The sequence below is a fragment of the Scyliorhinus canicula genome, chromosome 18, assembly GCF_902713615.1.
Source record: "Scyliorhinus canicula chromosome 18, sScyCan1.1, whole genome shotgun sequence".
In the NCBI taxonomy this organism is placed as follows: Eukaryota; Metazoa; Chordata; class Chondrichthyes; order Carcharhiniformes; family Scyliorhinidae; genus Scyliorhinus; species Scyliorhinus canicula.
In genome coordinates this window covers 8,129,096-8,150,588 of record NC_052163.1, presented here as the reverse complement: position 1 = coordinate 8,150,588, position 21,493 = coordinate 8,129,096, and the positions used below count along the sequence as shown (strand labels likewise).

General features: G+C 47.7%; 1 protein-coding gene across 11 annotated transcripts in view; it reads left to right on the top strand.

The window, feature by feature from the left end:
• Positions 1-21,493, top strand: part of cep112 (centrosomal protein 112) — a 698,524-nt gene that overhangs the window by 249,081 nt on the left and 427,950 nt on the right. For all 11 annotated transcript variants that reach the window (XR_005457964.1, XR_005457967.1, XR_005457965.1 and 8 more), the window contains one exon: positions 18,593-18,747. Coding sequence is in view for 7 of the 11 variants with exons in the window: in XM_038777029.1 (XP_038632957.1) it covers positions 18,593-18,747 (155 nt within the window). In the remaining 4 variants the exon portion in view is untranslated. The remainder of the gene's footprint in view (positions 1-18,592; positions 18,748-21,493) is intronic.

The following is a 21,493-nucleotide window of genomic DNA, read 5'->3' as shown; positions in this document are numbered from 1 at the left end:
GATTCTCCGCGGTGCAGACCAAGTGCCCGCGCCGTCGTGAACGGTGTCGCATTCCACGATGGCGCAAACGGGCCTACACCGCGGCCAATTTACTGCCTGAGAGGGGGCCAGCAGCGGCGCCGCGAAGTGTGCGGAGCGCTGGAGCGGCGGCGTCATCGCACGGCGCCACAGTGGCACCGCGCCACATATAAGGGGGGGGAGGGGTAGGAGAGAGGAGAGGGAGGGGGGATGGGGGGGGTGGGGAGCCTTTACACCATAACTACTTTAATCTCTCATGGTTTGATACAGTGTTGTAAATGTTACAGGAAGCAAATGTATATCAGTGGATAGATCATTTAGAAAGTTGAACGTAGATCTCAGGCTCAGTTGGTGATGCCACAAACTGAAAACCGAAGTCCAAGCAGTGAATCTCTGCAAAGTCTTAAAGATGAGGGTCTGTCCCCTTGAGTGGGCAGTTGTGCATATCCAGCAGTCTCTGATTTACATCCTTCTCCATCTACAGAGCTCTCTGCATTGTCTCCAGACCATTTGGTTCAACAATTGAGTCACAAGTTTTAATTTAATCATATTTTATTTTCAAGAAGATATTCTAGATTCCTTGCCTAGCCAATGGATCACTGTACCTGTCAATGGTTTCATTTAATTTATGCATTAATAAATAAATTTGCATGAACCATCCCCCCCCCCCCCCCCCCCCAAATCACCGGCTGTGGACGCTACTTCCTGGTTGCCGGGATGGGCCCGCCGACCTACCTCCCTCTTCCGCTTTGTCAACCAGCACGACTGGCTGACGATTTAATTTTGCAGGGGTGAACAGCGATGGCGTGACCCGGGGTCATGCCGTCGGGACTTCGGCCCATCCGGGCCGGAGAATAGCGGGGGCCTGTGTGAAGCGCCTCGATTGCCCTCTCGGCGGATTCTCCGACGTCCACGGCGCAGTTCTCGATGAAGCCGTTCCTGCCGGTTGGGAGAATGGCATCGGACCGGCGTCGCGCGGGAAAATGGCGTAAACATCGATTCTCCGGTACGGCACGGCATGGGAGAATCGCGCCCACAATGTTTTGGCCACAACTGCTTTTTGTGGTAGAGAATTCCACAGACCCGTTGCTCTCTGGGTGAAGGAATTTCTCCTCCTCCTAGTTCTGAATGGTTCACCCCATATTATTAGACACTGAGCTCTCGTTCTGGACTCCCCACCATCGGGAATATCCTTCCTTCATTTACCCTGTCTCGTCCTGTTAGAATTTTATATGTCTCGATGGTCTGCCCCCTTATTCTTCTAACCTCTCCTCAATATCTCCTCTTATGTCAGTCCCGCCATCCCAGGAATCAGTGTGGTAAACTTTTGCTGCACTCCCTCCATAGCAAGAATATCCTTCCTCAAATAAGGAGACCAAAACTGCACACAGTATGCCAGGTGTGTTCTCAGCAAGGCCCTGTATAACTGCTGCAAGGCATCCTTGCTTTTGTATGTGAACCCTCTTGCTATGAAGGTTAACATACCATTTGCCTTCTTCACCACTTCTGCACCTGCATGCTTTCTTTCAGCGACTGGGTTACACATTTCTCTCACTCAACCTGCAGCCATTCAGATAATCTGCCTTCCTGTTTTTGCTACCAAAGTGGATAACCTCACATTACACTGCATCTGCCATGCATTTGCCCACTCACTCAAGTTGGCCAAATCAAATTGAAGTATCTCTGCATCCTCCTCCGAGCTCACCCTCTCAAGCAGTGTTGTGTCATCTGCAAATTTGGAGAAATTACGTTTAGTCCCCTCATCTAAATCATTAATATACATTGTGAATGGCTGAGGTCCGGGCACTGATTCCTGTGGCATCCCACTAGTCACTGCCTGGCATTAGGAAAAAGACTTGTTTATTCCTACTCTGTTTCCTGTCTGCTTGCCAGCTATAAATCCATATCAATACCTTACCTCCAATCCCATATGCTTTAATTTTACACATTAATCTCTTTATGTGGATCTTGTTGAAAGCCTTCTGAAAGACAAAATAAACCACATCCACTGGCTTCCCCTCGTCAACTCTACTAGTTACATTGTTGAAGAATTCCAGTAGATTTGTCAAGCATGGTTTCCCTTTCATAAGTTCATGCTGACCCTGTCCGATCATGTCACTGTTTTCCAAGTATCTTGCTATTAAATCTTTTATAATGGACTCTCACATTTTCTCCACTCCTGACGTCAGGCTGACTGGTCTATAATTCCCTGTTTTCTCTCCACCTCCCTTTTTAAATAGTGGGGTTAAATTAGCCACCATCCAATCCATAGGAACTGTTCAGAGACTATAGAATTTTAAAAATATATATGTTGGTTTTATAATTATTTACAGTAACATTTGCCATGGGTAACATATCATAATTAATAGAGAAACATGGCGATCTCACGAGACTTTGCGATGTAAATTCCGCCCATTGTGGGCAAGATCACTTTTAGGCAAATCTTCATATTAGAGTGAGGCCATAGGCACTTGTGGGGGGGGGCTATCAGGGGATCAAGGCCCTCACCTGCATGGCAGTGCTACGCTACCCGGATGGCACTGCCAGCAGGCATGGGCACTTCCAGGGTGCCAGATTGACACTGCCAAGGTGCCAATCTGGCATTTTTGCGTGTGTGCGATCGGGCCGGGGTGCCCTGCATGGGTATTGAGGGGTGGGTTGTGGATGGGGGCTGGGGACCTTCCCATAGTGCAATTGGGCTGGGGGGAGGTCAGGGATCACTTTGGGGGCCTCAGATATCAGGCCGTAATTTAAAAATGGTGCCCTGGGGCGGAATTCTCCGACCCCACGCAGGGTGGGGGAAACACCCGGGGCTGGCGTAAATCCCGCCCCCGGCGTGGCCGGAATTCTCTGCCACCTGGGAATCGGCGGGAGCGGGAATCACGCCCCGCTGATCGGCGTGCCCCCCGCGGCGATTCTCCGGCCCGTGATGGGCTGAAGTCCCGCCGCTGACAGTCCTCTCCCGCCGGCTGGAATTGGAGCACCTCTGGTGCTGGCGGGATTGGCAGCGCGAGCGGGCCTCCAGGGTCCTGGGGGGGGCGCGGGGTGATCGGACCCCGGGGGGGTGCCCCCACGGTGGCCTGGCCCGCGATCGGGTCCCACCGATCGGCGGGCAGGCCTGTGCCGTGGGGGCACTCTTTCTCTTCCGCCGCCACCATGGCCTCCACCATGGCGGAGGCTGAAGAGACCCCCCTAGAATTCCGCACCTTTGGGGAGGCCCGACGCCGGAGTGGTTGGCGCCACTCCGCTACGCCGGGACCCCCCGCCCCGTCGGGTAAGGGAGAAACCCGGCCCTAATCTCTCACTAGCTGGGGAGCTCCGTTTGCCTGAACTCCCCACTGTACAAAACGGGGCTATGTGTGGCCTTGGCCGCGCATTCTCCGTTCAGGCCCCTTGTAAAACACGAGTTGTGTTCAGCAGCTTAATGTTTTCTGGCACCGCGAGCACCTGGAAATATGCAGCTCATCACACTCACTCTCGGACTTTGTTCCCATTTAGATGAATTGCAGCCATTGGATAGGCCAGGGTTGTTTTCCTTAGAAGAGAGAAGGCTATGGCAGTCAGTTTCAACTCAGGCTCACGACCCGCGAGTCGCAGCATTCCTGATTGCGGGAAGCAGTGCCCAATGACAGCAACGGGCTTTAAAAAATGCTGGCTTGACCGGCATTTAAAAATGCCGGCCGCAACCGACTTTCAAGATGCTGGTGGTCCCGGGCATGCGTGCACCCTCAGCACAGGCCCGGAGCTCGTGGGGAAGACCACCTCCTCTGATTTAATTTTTAAATCAATGCAGTCTTCCAGCCTGGAGCGGCGGCGGAGTGCGGGTCATGTGCTTCGAACACTGACGCCACGTGCCCTGGGCTGAAGAAAGACTCCGTTTTGACAGTATAAAATCTCCATTTTTTTCTGCCCCAACTTCCGAGCTACCTGCCAGCTGCTGCTGGTGGCCAACCTGTTCTGAAGCCTTTGTCAATGCTGTACCAGGGCATTGCTGAAAGCGGCTGGGGTAGCACTGTTTATATTTTGCATTACAACTTGAACTAGAAGCTATTAAAAGTAAATAGTATTTAAAAATGAAGAAAATAAAGGGAAAGGTGCATCTTCAAAGCAGCTTTGCTCAGATGTCACTGGTGAAATTAGATTGATGGATGGATGATATATTGCTGCAGTGGCAAGTCCATTGTTGTTGGTTTGGATGAGAATGAGGGAGCAGCAGATATCTGCAAGCATGAGTGTCACATTGGATGAGAGCACACACTGGAGAAGGCAGAGGTTGATGAGCTGGAGGCAACAGCATGCTGAGCAGCAACTTGCAAAATTGATGGCTAAATAACTGAAGTGAAATTAACATGATTATCATAATGGGCGCGATCTTCTGGCTGAGTTGTGCCAGAAAAGCAGCTCGCCGCGGCGGCGCAGCATGGCCGGTAAAAGCCGGGTGACCCTGCTCCCGGGATCTACCCAGCTCGCCACGCCTCGCAAGATTCAATGCAAGGGGAATCCCACCCACAATGGGCGGGATCAGTTTTTGGCAAATCTGCATATTAGAGCGAGGCACTAAGCCTAACTCTAATGTGCAGATTCTCAAGGTACCTGAGAATTTGGGATTCAATCGCTTCACCTTGGGGACCTCGGGTGAGCGCCATTTGGTACTGGTCCCCACAAACGGGGACCAGACGGAAAGGCACTCCTGGGTGTCTCCAAAGGGATTGGAGACCCCCAGCTGCATGCCTTGTTGGTGCCACCTTGCCAAGGTGCCAAGCTGGCATTTTGTTTGTGTGACTGGGCTGGGTTGACCGCTTGGGTGTTGCGTTTGGGCTGCGGGATGGTCAGAGATTATTTTTGTGGGCCTCGGAGTTCGGGGCAGTATTTTAAAATTACATCCCAATCTCTTGCTACAACGGGGAGTTCCAGTGTGCAGAGAACCCCATTGTAAAGAATGGGGTGATGTGCGGCCTTGGCCGCGCGTTACCCGTTTAGGCCCCTTATTCAAAGCGAGTCACGTTGAATAGCTACGTGTTTCTCCGCACTGCGAGTGCCGGGAAACACGCAGTTAAACACGCTTGCTCGGACACTTTGTTCCCTTTTGGGAAGATCGCGCCCAATATCATAAGAAATAGGAGCAAGAATAGGCCATCAAGCTTGCTCCACCCATTCAGTAAGATCATGGCTGATCTAACTATGGCTATAATACTATTTTCCTGCCTGCTCCCCCATAAACCCTTGACTCCCTTGTCAGTCAAAAATTTGTCTAACTGAGCCTTGAATATATTCAGTGATCCCGCCGCCTCTACTTTCTTTGGAGAATTACAAAGACTAACGACCCTCCGAGAGAAGAAATTCCTCTTCTACTCCATCTTAAATGGGAGACACCTCATTTTATAAGTCTGCTCCCTTGACTGATACCTGGGTTGAGACGATTGTCTTAGGAGGAAGGGTTTGATAGGCTGGGTCTGTGTTGGAGTTTAGAAGAATCAGAGGTGACCTAATTGAAACACATAAGATCCTGAGGGGACTTGACAAGGTGAATGCTGGAAGGATGTTTCCCGGTGTGGGAGAGAATAGACTGGACTAGGGGACACAGTTTAAAAATGAGGGGCGAGATTCTCCGCTCCCCACGCCGGGTGGGAGAATCGCGGGAGGGCCCCCTGACAAATTTCACGCCCCCCTGGTGCCCCCCGCAATTCTCTCTCTCTCTCTCTCTCTCTCTTCCCCAGCCCCCCCACCGGCTCGGAAGAATCGGCGCTCGCCGTTTTTCACAGCGAATGGCGATTCTCTGACCCGGATGGGCCAAGCGGCCTGCCGTTCGCGGCCGTTTCACGACGGCGGCAAACACACCTGGTCGCGAAACGGGAGTGAGAAGCCCGTTTGGGGCTTGTAGGTGCCCTAGCAAGGAAATAGCACCACGACTGTGTTCGGGAGGGGACAGGCCCGCGATCAGTGCCCACCGATTGTCGGGCCGGCGTCCAAATCGGACGCACTATTTCCCCTCCGCCGCCTCGTAAGATCAAGCCGCCACGTCTTGCGGGGCGGCTGAGGGGAAAGACGGCCACCGCGCATGCGCGGGTTCGTGCCGTCAGTGCCATGACATCAGCCACGCATGCGCGGATTGGAGCCGGCCAATCTGCGCATGAGCGGCTGACGTCATTAGGCGCGCCGGCCGCGTCATTCTTGGCGCGACGCCCCCGCGGCCGAGAGTTACAGAGCGCCGCTCCTAGCCCCGCCGGGAGGGGAGAATAGGGGGCGAGGAGCGGCCTCCGAGGCCGTCGTGAAACTCGGCCGAGTTCACGACGGCCCTCCCGATTTTTCCCGGGAGCGGAGAATTCCGCCCACGGGGTCTCCCATTCAAGATTGGTATGAGGAGAAGTATTTTTCTGAGGGATGTGAATCCTTGGAACACTTTTCCCCAGAAAGATGTGAAGGCAAGGTCATTGAATATTTTTAAGGCGTAGCTAGATTGACTCTTGACTAACAAGGGGTCAAGGGATATCAGGGGTCGGAAGGAGTGTGGAGTTGAGACCATGATCAGATCGGCCATGGTCTTGTTGAATGACAGGGCAGGCTCGAGGAGCCGAATTTATATGCAATTCTAGATTACCCTATGGGAGGAAATATCCTTTCATCATGTACCCTCCTCAGAATTTTTTATGTTTCAATAAGATCACCTCTCATTCTTCTAAATTTGGCCCAATCTGCATAATCTTTACTCATAAGACATCCAAAGATGTGCAGGTTAGGTGGATTGGCCATGCTCAATTGTCCTTAGTGCCCCAAAAGCTTGGGTGGGGTTACTGGATAGGGTGGAGATGTGGGCTTATGTGGGGTGCTCTTTCCAAGCGCCAGTGCAGACTTGATGGGGCGAATGGCCTTCTGTAAAATCTATGATTCCATGAATCCCTTCAACCCAGGAATCGGCTTAGTGAATCCTCTCGGAATTGCTTCCATTGCAAGCGTGAAACATCAGGAGGCAAAATGAACAAAATAAAAATAATTAGAGCTACCTTTTATACAGAGATAATGTGCTCAGTTTTTGGTAAGGCAGTTAGATATATAAGCATGAAGAACCAGCACAGTGGAACAGGCTCCAATTGTCGGGTCATGGGAAATATGTAAACGACCATGAATGCCAACTTCCTTTCCAGCATGATGTTTCACATCAGATACGCATATTGAGCACGTTCTATTTCCACCCCTCTTCCTTCACTCCACTCACCGTTTCCCCCTGACCCGCACCTCCCAACCCCCACATTCATCCTTCTCTCAGCACCCTTCCAAAAGGGGAGTAGAAACTATAGCTTGAGTCTGGAGGTATTAAAGTATGTATTGATGCCAGATGACTGGCTAGTTTCCAATAGAAAGATCAGATGGAATTCCTCAAGCTCACATTGAGCATGTGTATGGAGGTGGCTGACCATGGATAGGCACTGGTGGCAAAATAAAATCAGAATGTGAATTAAGTGGCCTCTCAAACAATCACCATCAGATCCTGTGATAAAACTGGTTCTTTCTGGTCACTCCCAAATATCTTCTTTTTTCAGATTGAAAGTATAATATTTGCCACAAATGGTATTGCAGAAAATTCAAAAAAACCGAGTTAATATTTCATGCCCAATATGACTCCTCTTTTGGACTTCCAAACTCTCTTTTTCTCTCCACGGATGCTGCCAGACCTGCTGAGTTTCCCCAGCACCTTCTGTTTCATTTCAGACCTCCAACATAGAACATACAGTGCAGAAGGGGGCCATTCGGCCCATCGAGTCTGCACCGACCCACTTAAGCCCTCACTTCCACCTTATCCCCATAACCCAATAACTCCTCACCTTTTTGGTCACTAAGGGCAATTTACCATGGCCAATCCACCTATCCTGCATGTCTTTGGACTGTGGGAGGAAACCGGAACACCCGGAGGAAACCCACGCAGACATGGGGAGGACCTGCAGTCTCTGCATAAACGGTGACGCAGCGGGGAATCAAACCTGGGACCCTGGCGCTGTGAATCCACAGTGCTATCCAGTTGTGCTACCGTGCTACCCATCCAGTTGTGCTGCCGTATTCTGCAGTATTTTACTTTTACTGTGTTATAGTTAGTTGTTTATGAAGGATTGCATTGTTTCCTGCATGTGCTCTTTACTGAACCTAGGATGAAATGAATTCTACAATAATACCTAAGATTCAGAGGTACCAGTTTGCACAGCGGCTGCTACTGGTCGGAAATCGAGATTTGTCAAGAAAAAATGCTTTTCCCCATTGTCTGGATGCACTTGGATATTCAAATGCAAGTTATTCGTGGGATTTAGCTTATTTAGCATAGATCATTCAAGTAATCACAATAAAATAGCTAGTTTTAAAACTAAAGACATATCTTTCATTATTAGATGAGTCCAGTAATATGATCATTGCAGCTATCGATCTACACTGCTGGAACATTTTATTTGAAGTATATTATAAAGTGGGATTGATTTTTAAATGAAGAGTAAATAAAATCCACACAATTTTCCATTTCTGGCAAAGAGTGTAGATCCTCCATCGAAACTGTAACATGTGAAATTCCGTCTTCAGACACCTTCACATTGAAAACTTGCACTGAATGCAAGTGCATGGTTCACGCCAACTGTTAACAATATAAAGATACCAACTTTAGTTTCTCCAGTAGCTGTCGGGCATCTTGCCTTCCTGAGCGGTTTTAGGAACTGCCTCTTCTGATTGAAGCTCAGTTCCAGATGGGAGTGTAAACAAGGGCAGTTGGACTTGAGAGGCTTTTATAATAAGCTTGCAACTGAAACTGACATGTACAAGTGCCCATTATTAAATGCAATTGAGCAAGAAATATTCCAGAAGATGGCCTTTCTGATCTCTTCAAGATCTTTGTATTCATTGGTTATCTTGGTTGCTGTTAACCTTTGACCGTATCAGCAATGGTCAGATGAAAGTTCTCCATCCTGAAATAGATTTTATTGCTCAGACAAAGCTTACTTGACTGTATCCTGTTTCAGTGGCGTCAAACTTGTGTTTTCCAGGCCAGAAGGCAGAGACTAAAAAGTTGAGCAAAAGATGAATCGCCACATGTTATCTCTCATTCAATTTTTCGTCTGTTTTTATAATTCGTATTGAATTCTTACAAGAGAGGAACTCTTATAATGGAGATTAAAGATATTTTCAACTTAAATTCAAAAGTAATGTTCAGACTTGAGCTTATTGTTCAAACTTTGTTGCTGAGAATGGACTGTTGTATGGCTCATTAAAAAGTGTAAAATAATTTTCTTTTATGTGTAGTAGTGCTGAAGAACTGATTCGTGACAATTCCCCCACTGTAGCAATGAGTTATTTGAAATCACAAACACCATAAAGCCCCATTTTAGTCACACTAATCATGTATGTTGGTAATCGAAAGCATGAAGGGGAGACCATGTAACACATTTTGCAAGCACATATGTGTATATTAATGCTGATTTTTCCATTCTACTGGATGTGGTAGTCTTTCAGTAAAATAGAACCTTTTTAGACAAACAATGGAGTTCCATTTTTACAAAAACCAAGAGCTCGACCTAAACGATTTGATCTTCATGTGACAGAATGATTGTTTCAAATATCCTTGGTGCCCTTGAGTTAAGAAGGGAAAAAGAACAGCTGAGATTTCTTACCCTGAATGCTGATCAATGATTCCTGCTGGAAAGGTGAAATGTGAATGTCTCTGGTAGGACTCTGGAGTACTGTGTTCAGTTCTGGATGTTGTACCTCAGGAAGGATGTTACGATTGTGCAGGAGGTGCAGTGCGAATTCTCCAGAATTATAGCAGGATTTAGAGGGTTAAGTTAGACTTATGTCCCCTTGAGTGTAGAGGATTAAAGACTGATGTAATTGAGGTGTTGAAGCTGATTAAAATGGTTCGATATAGTGGAAATAAACTATTCCCTCTGGTGGGGGAGTCCAGAACTAGGTGATACATAACCTCAAAATTAGAACTAGACTGTTCAAGGAAGATGTCAGGGTCACTTCTTTACAAAAAGGGGCAGTGGAAATCTGGAATTCATAGAATTTAAAGTGCTGACGGAGGCCATTCGGCCCATCGAGTGCACCGGCCCCTGGAAAGAGCACCCTACCAAAGCACACACCTCCACCCTATCCCCTTAACCCAGTAACCCCACTTAACCTTTTTGGACACTAGGGGCAACTTAGCATGGCCAATCCACCTGACCCGCACATCTTTGGACTGTGGGAGGAAACGGGAGCACCCGGAGGAAACCCACGCTGACACAGGGAGAACGTGCAGACTCCGCACAGACAGTGACCCAACCCGGGAATTGAACCTGGGACCCTGGAGCTGTGAAGCAACTATGCTAACCACTATGCTACCGTGCTGCCCAAGGTCTTCTCCCAAAAGCTGTTGAGGGTTTGGAGTCAATTGGCTATTACTAATTGATATTAATAGTTTGTTTTTATGGAACCAAGCAGGTAGATGGAGTTAAATACGAATCCGTGCGTGTGTGTGTGTGTGTGTGACTGCGAACCATATCAGCGCATCAGCAGCAAAGATGAAAACATGAAACAACCTCCTTAGCAAACGTCCTGGCTCTTCATGGGGGGCCAGATGCTCATCTGAGCAACTTCCTACCCTCTCATATTAGGGGGGAGATTGCAACAACCCAAACTTGCCGCTGTACAAGGACCTGAGCAATCCACCAGCTGCTCACCTTCCATCACGCCAGAATGTGTGACTAAGGCCACCGTTCCAAGGAATAATAGCAGATGCTCGTGGCATCAGGAATGAAACTAACACGCCACAATTAAAAAACACTTCTTCGTCACAAATCCCACAGCCCGCCCACCCTGCTTCAACCTACCTTTCCAACAGTGAGCATTCCTCAACCGTTTCCGAACTGGCCAAGGCACAAGTGGGGCCTTGCAGGGAACTTGGACTGTAACTGTGGTGGCCCCGAAATAATGATTCATATCACAGTCTGCCCCCTGACAAAATTCAGCAGAGGGCACAAAAGGCTCTATTTAATCACTGCGGAAGCTGTTGCCTAACTTGGTGGTTACTGCACAGGCTAATAAAAACAAATGATTGATGTGCAAGGCCACTTAAAATGCATAAATATTTTGCACACCATCAATATATTTTAACAGAAAATATTGTCGGCCGAGCTTGGAGGACAACATTACTGCTTTGGTTAATCAGTACTTTTGTTTTTGTGAAGTTTGGCACCTGTTCATGGCTTTTGTCACTGGCCCTAAAAGCTGTATGCACCGATTAATCAATAAAGAGATTTCCGGATTCCCTGGGCTCACTATCCCTTGGGAATAGAGTGAGATTTATTCAATAACCTTCTTATCTAATTTCTGTTGGAAATGAAGGAAAATAAGAAAGGAAGAATGAAATCCTTAGCAGCCTGGTTTAGAACACTGCATAATTTTAGAATGCTTTCTTTTTCCTTTTCACAGTAGATATTGGGCCCTTTAAAAATTAATCAAGCACATTCCATTCTGGTCACCACACTACCAGAAGGATGTGGAGGCTTTGGAGAGGGTACAGAAAAGATTTATCAGGATGTTGCCTGGTATGGAGGGTATTCATTATCAGGAGAGGTTGGAGAAACTTAGTTTGTTCTCACTGGAACAACGAAGGTTGAGGGGCAACGTGATAGAGATCTCCAAGATTATGAGGGGCGTAGACAAAGTGGATAGTCAGAAGCTTTTTCCCAGGGTGGAAGAGTCAATTACTCGGGGGCATAGGTTTAAGGTGCGATGGGCAAGGTTTAAAGGAGATGTACAAGGTAAGTTTTTTCCACAGAGGATGGTGGACGCCTGGAACTTGCTGCCGGGGGAGGAAGTGGAAGCAGATACGATTATGACTTTTAATAATCATAAGCCTTGACAAATACATGAATAGGATGGGAATTGAGGGATATGGTCCCCGGAAGGTTAGGGGTTTTTAGTTTAGACGGACAGCATGTTCGGTGCTGGCTTGGAGGGCCTGGGGCCTGTTGCTGAGTTGTAATTTTCTTTGTTCTAAAGGCAAATTATTGATCTTTTCTTGAGCTTTTCACTGGTGACTATGCATGAACTACATATCTTTCACCATATCCTACATAAGTACATGTAACCAGTGTTGCAGTGAGATATAATGGAGTTTGCAGGCCATTGTCAATCTAGTGTCTACCCATAGTAAGCTATCTTGATCTGTTGGTGGTCATTTCCAATGATGATACTGTCATCACCAGCTGCTTCGATTGATTGATGATTTTTTTCCCCTATATTTATCCCAGCAGCTTAGGCTGACATATCCTGCTTCTCTTATCTCCAGGCCAATCTCACATGTACAGGATCTTTGATGACCGCTCTTAACCAGAAGCATGACAATAGGCGTGAACAACTGTGAGATCGTAATCGGGTTTGAAACAAATTAGACCAGGGATCACTTGTTTAGAGAATGATGGAACAGCCTTGTGCTTCAGTGAGTAATAGTTCAATAGAAAAACATCAGATAAAACACTTCAGCTGGATCACTGGGGTTAAGTGTCACCTGTGTGCTCGTAGACAATCATGTTAAGGTTATAAATGTGTTTGCTTAGCTGTGCCTTTTAAATATGTTGATCTTGATCATGCCCAGTGAAGGTGTGATCCAGATCCAGAGTTGCCAACTGGCACGGATCTTATATGGAGGACCGTTCGAAAACGGAAGTATGATTTCTCTCATTGCAATACGGAAAAGCCGCCTCCTGAAACGCATTATTTGGTTTCCTTGGAATCAGGGCCCCGCGCAGAGGACCCGCCCCTCCCATCTCTACCCCGTACACTAACAGCTAATGTGTGTCAAACACACATGCACTGTTTGTGAGGCATCGAGGTGCGTTTTATACGCACGTCGACGCCTCATGTGTGAGACCTTTTCGAAGGTCAAGATCTGTTTAGTGGTCCTTAGAGGTTTAGAAGGTCTCGAGGCTGTTCAGCACAGGGCTAAATTGCTGGTTTTGAAAACAGACCAGGGCAGGCCAGCAGCACGGTTCAATTCCCGTAACAGCCTCCCCGAACAGGTGCTGGAATGTGGCAACTAGGGGCTTTTCACAGTAACTTCATTTGAAGCCTACTTGTGACAATAAGCGATTTTCATTTCATCACCTGACACTGTCCTCCGCGCGGTCTCTGAGGCATCGAGGTGTCTGGATTTTATTGGGATAAAAGAATTTCGTCGAGGGAGGGTGGACTACAGTAGACTCAACATTCACTCTCTATCACTGATCTTTGTAGACCACTGCTAAGTACTTAAAGAAAATAAAGTGCTGGAAATACTCTGGTCAGTCAGCATCAATGGGGAGAGAAGCATAGTTAACATTTCAGAATTGTTGAAAGGTTATTGGCCTGAAATTTTAACTCTACTTCCCTCTTTCTACACTGATGGAGTGCAGCTGATAATACATTTCACATTATTAAGTTTCAGCAGGATTTAGTTCATAAATCCTTGTTTTACTTGTGGAATCTGCACTTTTTGCTGTGAGCATGAAACAAAAATGCTGAAAAAGTAAACCTGAAGCATCATGCACCTATTTAACCATACCTTCTGCTTTCTACTTTTTGTGGCCATTCATTTCTTTGTTCTCTTTTACCTTTACTATCATAAACCCTAATTTGAACATCAAATCTGATAGTTCATGAAAATTTTCAAGAAATAAATGCTCTGGATTCCTTTTGTCTATATACAGTTTCTTGCAAGAATTTAATTAAGTTAATCAAACGTGCAGGACAATTTTAAACTTCATGTAAAAAAGCCAATGCGTGGCACAGTAGCACAGTGGGTAGCACTGTTGCTTCACAGCTCCAGGGTCCCAGGTTTGATTCCCGGGTTGTATCACTGTCTGTGTGGAGTCTGCACGTTTTCCCGTGTCTGTGTGGGTTTCCTCCGGGTGGTCCGGTTTCCTCCCACAAGTCCTGAAAGACGTGCTGTGAGATAATTTGGACATTCTGAATTCTCCCTCTGTGTACCCGAACAGGCGCTGGAGTGTGGTGACTAGGGGCTTTTAACAGTGACTTCATTGCAGTGTTCATGTAAAGCTACTTGTGACATTAAAGATTATTATTTGAATATTTTGTTCACATTTTTCATTCTTAGATTTACTAAATGTTAGAAACTTAATTTGAAAACGCCCACTCATGATGATGTACATGTATGAAGCATGTTTCATTTGTGTTTTAGATTTGTGCAATAAAGGTGTAAAGCTACACTCAGATTGGTGGGCATTTTTCCTTCGAAATGAAAATCCAGATTTTACTGCCAGAATACCTGGATACCGATTTCTGTGAGGAATGGTTGGCAGCTCAGCAGATTGTAATATCTCGTGAAACTCCGATAAATCTCGTGAGGCGTTTCGAGCATCGCAAATCTCACGAGAAGCCTCTTGCGGCATTCAACAGCCTCAACCCGAAGCTAAGTCGGGCGCGATAAGGCTGTTAAATCGTGCCCATGGTAATAATAATAATAATGGCTTATTGTCACAAGTAGGCTTCAATGAAGTTACTGTGAAAACCCCCGAGTCGCCACATTCCAGCGCCTATTCGGGGAGGCCGGTACGGGAATTGAACCCACGTTGCTGGTATTGTTCTGCATTACAGTGCGTTCTGCATTACAGTGCATTCTGCATAACTATTGGAGGCTATAAACTGGGCATGATGTGAAATTAACTATTCCAGACCGTAGGATCTTTAGAGGACATTGGGAAAGAACAGGACAGCAGCAATACTGATCAACCACAGTATCATGCACCTGAAAGAACAGATTTTAGTAATGGTGATCAGGTAATGGAAACGCTACAAGGGAACCAGAGGATACAAGAATCTGGTGGTTGCCTTCAGACCTCCTTCCTAGTGGTAGTGATGTATTGGAGAGGTGTATAAATATGGAGATTAGGGAAGCAGATAACCATGGGGGCCATTAAACTTGCAGCCAGGCACAAGGACGTCATCTGAGCCTCATCTGCATATTTACAGAAGGACCCCACCAGCTTCATCAAAGTCATCCAGATTTGAAATGTTAGCTCTTTTCTCTCTCCACAGATGCTGTCAGATCTGCTGGACTTTCCAGCATTTTCTGTTTTGTCTCAGATCTGCTTAGAACAGACAGCTGTACCTATATTTTGGCTCCAGCAGAATTACTTCTATAGGCTGGCCATTAAACGCTTGAAGCGTTCATATTTTTAGTTTATGAACAACAGATGTTTGATATCACATGTTTTTGTATCAAAAATGACTTTCTACTAAGTATAATGCTTCAGTGTTTCAAAAATAATTATTTTAAACTTGTGACATTTTGGAGCACGGTACAAAGTCCAGTCGCATTTCACAAATTTCACAATTCATTTGCAGAATGCATTCCTTTCACCAACAGCAGTTGATGCTGTTTGTGGTTATAATTAAAGATCAGAGGGCAGCACGGTGGCCTAGTGGTTAGCACAACCGCCTCACGGTGCTGAGGTCCCAGGTTCGATCCCGGCTCTGGGTCACTGTCCGTGTGGAGTTTGCACATTCTCCCCGTGTCTGCGTGGGTTTCGCCCCCACAACCCAAAAATGCGCAGAGTAGGTGGATTGGTCACGCTAAATTGCCCCTTAATTGGAAAAAATAATTGGGTAATCTAAATTTATAAAAAAAAATAATAATAATTAAAGATCAGCATGTTTCCAAATGGTAAAGACAGAGCTGCTTGAATGTCAAGATTCCCCGTCCTATTATAAAAACTTCTATATATTTTGTTTTAACCATGAGCAGAACAGGTTGAATTTGTTCAGGAGGGCAGCACGATGGCACTGGTTAGCACAGCTGACTCACGACGCCGAGGTCCTACAATGCCACCATCGATGTGTCTCAGTTGTTATCTCCACCATCCACCAGCACAGAGAAACACCTCGGTGGCCGGCATTAGTGGACATGCTTTTGGGGCACGATCTGGTGAGCACCACATAGTTACCAATGCACATCAAGTGGAGGCAGGAACCTCCAGGGGAGACAGCAATCGGAGGTCTGCACGTGCATCATCTGGAGAGGGTGGTTGCACATGAGTTGAACATTCAGGGAGTGGAACCCCTTCCTGTTAATGTTGACCCAGTGCATGCAAGGCGACATGTGTGCTATCTATTAACCCCTGGACCTGGGGCATCCCGGCACTGATGGAGAATCTTATTGCCCGGGCAACTTGTTGGGCTTGGTCCCGGCAAAGTTTATATGGTTAGCTGCCCGGGCAAGCAGGGCAACCGTGACTTCATGAATGTACTTGTGGGCTGTAGGTTGGGATGTGCTGCACAATTCTCCTCTCGAGCTCTGGAATGAGCCTGAAGCGGAGACAATCAGGACTGCGGTAACTTTGACAGCCACCAGGAGTGGGTACCTTCCTCCACATGGTGCCAAGTCCATAAGGATATGGCACAGGTGGCTCGTCGTCTTCTTTTTGAGGCGGAGCCTCCTGCGGCATATGTTGTCCGGCATCTCAAACGACCAGCGATGCCAGTACAACTTGGGCCGTTGCTGGCCTCCCCCCTCTGGATCCCTCCCCTGCCTGATGGTGGCCGGTCCTAAGGGTGTGGGGTAGGCCCTGGAAATGGACAGTCGCCTCGCACCTCTGTCAGTGCTGCTGCCACCGCCTTCTCGGCATCTGGCTGCTTAGACTGCCACTGGCACCGTGAGGGCAACTGCTACAGGGTCCACAATATCATCCATAATGTGATATCTGTAAGAAATTGGAAAGGGTGAAAGACCAACAATCCACCCCAATCCCTCGAATCTCCCAAGCTTTCCCCACCCTTACGCTTCCCGCCTTCTCTCAGGGTGCCATCCCACGAGGTGATTCGGGGGACTCTGCCCTGCACACACACTCCCGGCGACAACAGGGGCCCCTGAGCATCTGACCCCGGACTCAGACCCCTGCCACGAACATTAGGGGGAGCCCAGGTGCCCCCCCCATTCCACACACCCACCCTTTGATCGCAGGGATATTCCAAGTGCTGAGGCCCAGCTGGAGGGATTGCTGCATCTGTGGTGTTGACACCTCCAGTGTTCAGGCAAAGTGTCCAGTCCTCACAGTCTGATTGGGATGCTAGGAAATAATGCTCGTCTGCGACATGGCATGTCTACCCCCAGGAATCTACTTGAGAGCCGTAACGTGCTTGTGTACTTAACAATGCCTATCCCCGATAAGCGATAGCCTTCAGCTGTGCAGCCAAAGGCCACCACTGTCAGAGGGAGTTAAAGTGACCTTCACCATATTACCACAGACCGGGCTCTGTCCTGGCGGTATTCAGTGGGATGGACAGGCAGCAGCTAAAGTTGCCTCTGTTATGGGTATACACAATCCAGGGGATGGCCTGTTGGACCCACAGGTGCTGAGTCCCTCACCCCCCAGCCTAGGGTGACCCCCCACCAATGGCTGATGTCGAAGGTGGCTACTCACCTCCTCCGATACCCTCAGCAGCCTGAAGCTAGCTTCACGTTTTTAAATAGGTGTACTCAAGGCACCCTTGACCGCTCGTTGAGAGGTCGTTAAGATAGGAGGTCTGTCCCGTCATCAATAGGGGCTGGTTAAAGCAGACCAAGCAAGCGAGCAGCACGGTTCGATTCCCGTACCAGCCTCCCCGAACAGGCGCCGGAATGTGGCGACTAGGGGCTTTTCACGGTAACTTCATTGAAGCCTACTCGTGACAATAAGCGATTTTCATTTTCATTTCATTTGGAGAATGGCCTGAGTTGGTGTCATTTGGTTTCTCACCACATTTAGAGTGGCCTGGTGGTATTATTACTGGACTAGTAATCCATAGACCCAGGGTAACTCTGGGAGCCCTGGTTCAAATCCTGCCATGGCAGATGTTGAAATTTGAATTCAATAAAAGATCTGAAATTAAAAGTATAATGATGACCATGAAACCATTATCAATTGTAAAAACCTGATTCAGTCATGCCCTATAGGGAAGGAAATTTGTCATCCTTACCCGGTCTGGCCTGTGTGTGACTCCAGATCCACTGCAATGTGGTTGATTCTTAAAATGCCACTCATTTCAAGGGCAATTAGGGACAGGCAACTAATGCTGGCCTTGCCTACGACACCCATATCCCAGGAAAGAATGAAGGAAAAAAATCAGCCACAGTTTTGGACTTGGACAATGGGAAATTCAAAAAGAAGCACTGAACATTGTGACATTTTGGGCTGTAAGTACCCATTGAGGGTGTTTTATGGTATTATGAAGTGTACAGAAAGCCATGTTGTGGCTATTGAATTGGGATCAAATGTTTCCGGGTATAGTCAGTGCATTTATTTCAGTTGAGAAGTAATTTGAATTTAAATTGCCCTTTACCACGGACAGGAAGCAAAATCTGACCGAATGTGCGATAGAAGCTGTATCGTGTTTCCCGACTGCATCCAGTTTCGTATTCTCCATGATCCACGGGGTAGTAAATCATCCCCACCCCGTAAGACCCATATGGCTTATAACAATCCAGAAGTGATATTTTGGTGGATAGGTGTACCCATGAGCCTGTAGTTTGTATTGACAAACATTGTCACAGGGATTGTATTTAATTAGTTGTTTGCACCCACAGAACCAAATGGTGAAAGAACTGGAGGCTCGCGTGCAGCAGTTGACCATAGAGGCTGAGAATAGTAATTTGGTGCGACAGAAATTAACCCAAGAAAAGGGGGAACTGGAGCAGCGCTGCCAGATGATATGCTTGGAGCTGCAGGAGGTAAAGATAAGGTACGTGGTGTCACAAAAATGGTCTGATTGGACCTTCCGCAACTGCAGTGTTCCATTATGCACTTACGGAACAACTTTGGAGTAGACTTCTTACTTTGCAGTTTTGCACCTGGTCTGGGAGCGCATTGCACTCAGCCTGACTGAGAAAAGTGTGAAAAGAAGTTTGTCCCTTGTAAATGCTACCTTTCACTTTTTTTTTTTTTAAATAATTTTTATTGAGAAATTTTGATTTTATACAACAATAACGCACCTTAGTAAAATACCGAAAATAACAATAATATTAACAATCATATACATTCGCCCCATCCCCATGAACAACCCAGCATTTTAACAACAACGCAAATTAACACACTATAAAGTTACAGAATAAACACTACAATAATGCACCCCCCCCCCCCCCCCCCCCCCCCCCCCCGGGTTGCTGCTGCTATTGACCCAGTTACCTATCTCTGAGCCAGGAAGTCCAGAAAAGGCTGCCATCGTTTATAGAACCCTTGTATTGATCCTCTCAGGGCAAATTTGACCTTTTCCAATTTTATAAATCCCGCCATGTCACTGATCCAGGTCTCCACGCTTGGGGGCCTTGCATCCTTCCATTGTAACAGAATCCTTCGACGGGCTACTAGGGACGCAAAGGCCAGGACACCGGCCTCTTTCGCCTCCTGCACTCCCGGCTCCACCCCAACCCCAAAAATCGCGAGTCCCCACCCTGGTTTGACCTTGGATCCAACCACCCTCGACACCGTCCCCGCCACCCCCTTCCAGAATTCTTCCAGTGCTGGGCATGCCCAGAACATATGGGCGTGGTTCGCAGGACTCCCCGAACATCTGGTGCACCTGTCCTCACCCCCGAAGAACCTACTCATCCTAGTCCCGGACATATGGGCCCGGTGCAGCACCTTAAATTGGATGAGACTAAGCCTCGCACATGAGGAGGAGGAGTTGACTCTCTCCAAGGCCTCCGCCCAAGTCCCGTCCTCTATCTGCTCCCCGAGTTCCTCCTCCCATTTAGCCTTCAGCTCCTCCACTGACGACTCCTCCACCTCCTGCATTACCTTATAGATGTCAGACACCTTCCCCTCTCCTACCTTTCACTTTATTAACACAAAATAATGTCAGTTTAAGGAAAAGTATAATAACAATGAAAGTAAAGGACACAAATAGCATGCAGTAATAAGTATCCCATAATTGTGGCTGACTGTTCTTACAATGTTTGCTTTTTGTATATTCCTTTCTCCATAGCAGATGAAAGCCTGGAGACCCTGCTCCCGGGATCTACCTGGCTCACCATGCCTCACGAAATCTAACGTGATCTCAAGGTCTTGAAGCCAAGGTGCCCAGGTGGCACTGCCAGCTGGCATGGCCTCTGCCAGGGTGCCAGGTCAGCACTGCCAAGGTGCTACGGTGCTAAGCTGGCATTTTATATGTGTGCACAATCAGGCCGGGGGTGCCTGCCGTGGGTGTTGGAGGGGTTGCGGGGTGGGGGCAAGGGTCCCATAGTGCGTTTGGGCTGGGGAAGGTTGGGGATCGTTTCGGGGGTCTCGGAGATTGCAACATCATTTTAAAATGGCATCCCGATCTTTCACTACACTGGGCAGTTCCGGCGAGAGGAGCTCCCCACTGTACAAAACGGGGCTGTGCAAGGCCTTGGCTGCGCGTTTCCTGTTCAGGCCCCTTAATCAATGTGAGTCCTGTTGAATAGCCATGTGTTTCTTGGCACTATGAGCACCAGGAAACATGCAGCTAAAGGCGCCGCTAGGGGACTTTGTTCCCTTTTGGGAGAATCACCCCCACTGTCTGTGGTCCCAGCCACAAACTCAATGTTCTAAGCACTGACTCCATGTCCCTCCAGTGAATGTACGTGAGGCTGCCGCAGACTTTTAAAAAATCTTAATGTCATCTTCAGTCCAGAGATCCACATATCTGAGCCATCACCAAGATCACTGATTTCTACATCTGTAACATTGCAGGACTCCACTGATGCCACAGCTCGCCTACAAAGCCACCCTCCATACCTTTGTTATCCCTAGACTTTTAAAAAATAAATTCAGAGTACCCAATTCATTTTTTTCCAATTAAGGGGCACATCTTTGGGTTGTGGGGGCGAAACCCACGCAAACACGGGGAGAATGTGCAAACTCCACACGGACAGTGACCCAGGGCCGGGATCGAACCTGAGACCTCGGCGCCGTGAGGCATTAGTGCTAACCCACTATGTCACCGTGCTGCCCTCATCCCTACACTTGGCCAGCTCCAATCTTCCAAATTCACGAAACTGAAGTCATCTAAAACTGCTGCTCGTTTCCTAACTTGCACAAAATACCATTCATCCGTCACCCTTACGTTCAGCAGCTTTCATTGGCATCTAGAATCAGAGATTCACTGCAGTGCAGAAGGAGGCCATTCGGCCCATCGAGTCTGCACCGATCCTCTGAAAGAGCACCCTACCTGGGCCCACCCTATCCCTGTAACCCCATAACCCTACCTGACCTTTGAATACTAACGGACAATTTAGAATGGCCAATCCACCTAGCCTGCACATCATTAGAGTGTGGGAAAAAAAAGGAACCAAAAGGAAACCCACGCAGACACGGGGAGAATGTGCAAACGCAACATAGTCACCCATGGTTGGAATTGAACCCGAGTCCCTGGTTAAACAATGTCTATATTTTAAATCCCTTCAAAGTCTTGCCCCTACTTTTGTCACCTCACCCAGCCAGACTCTCCTTTGAGATCTCTACGCTTT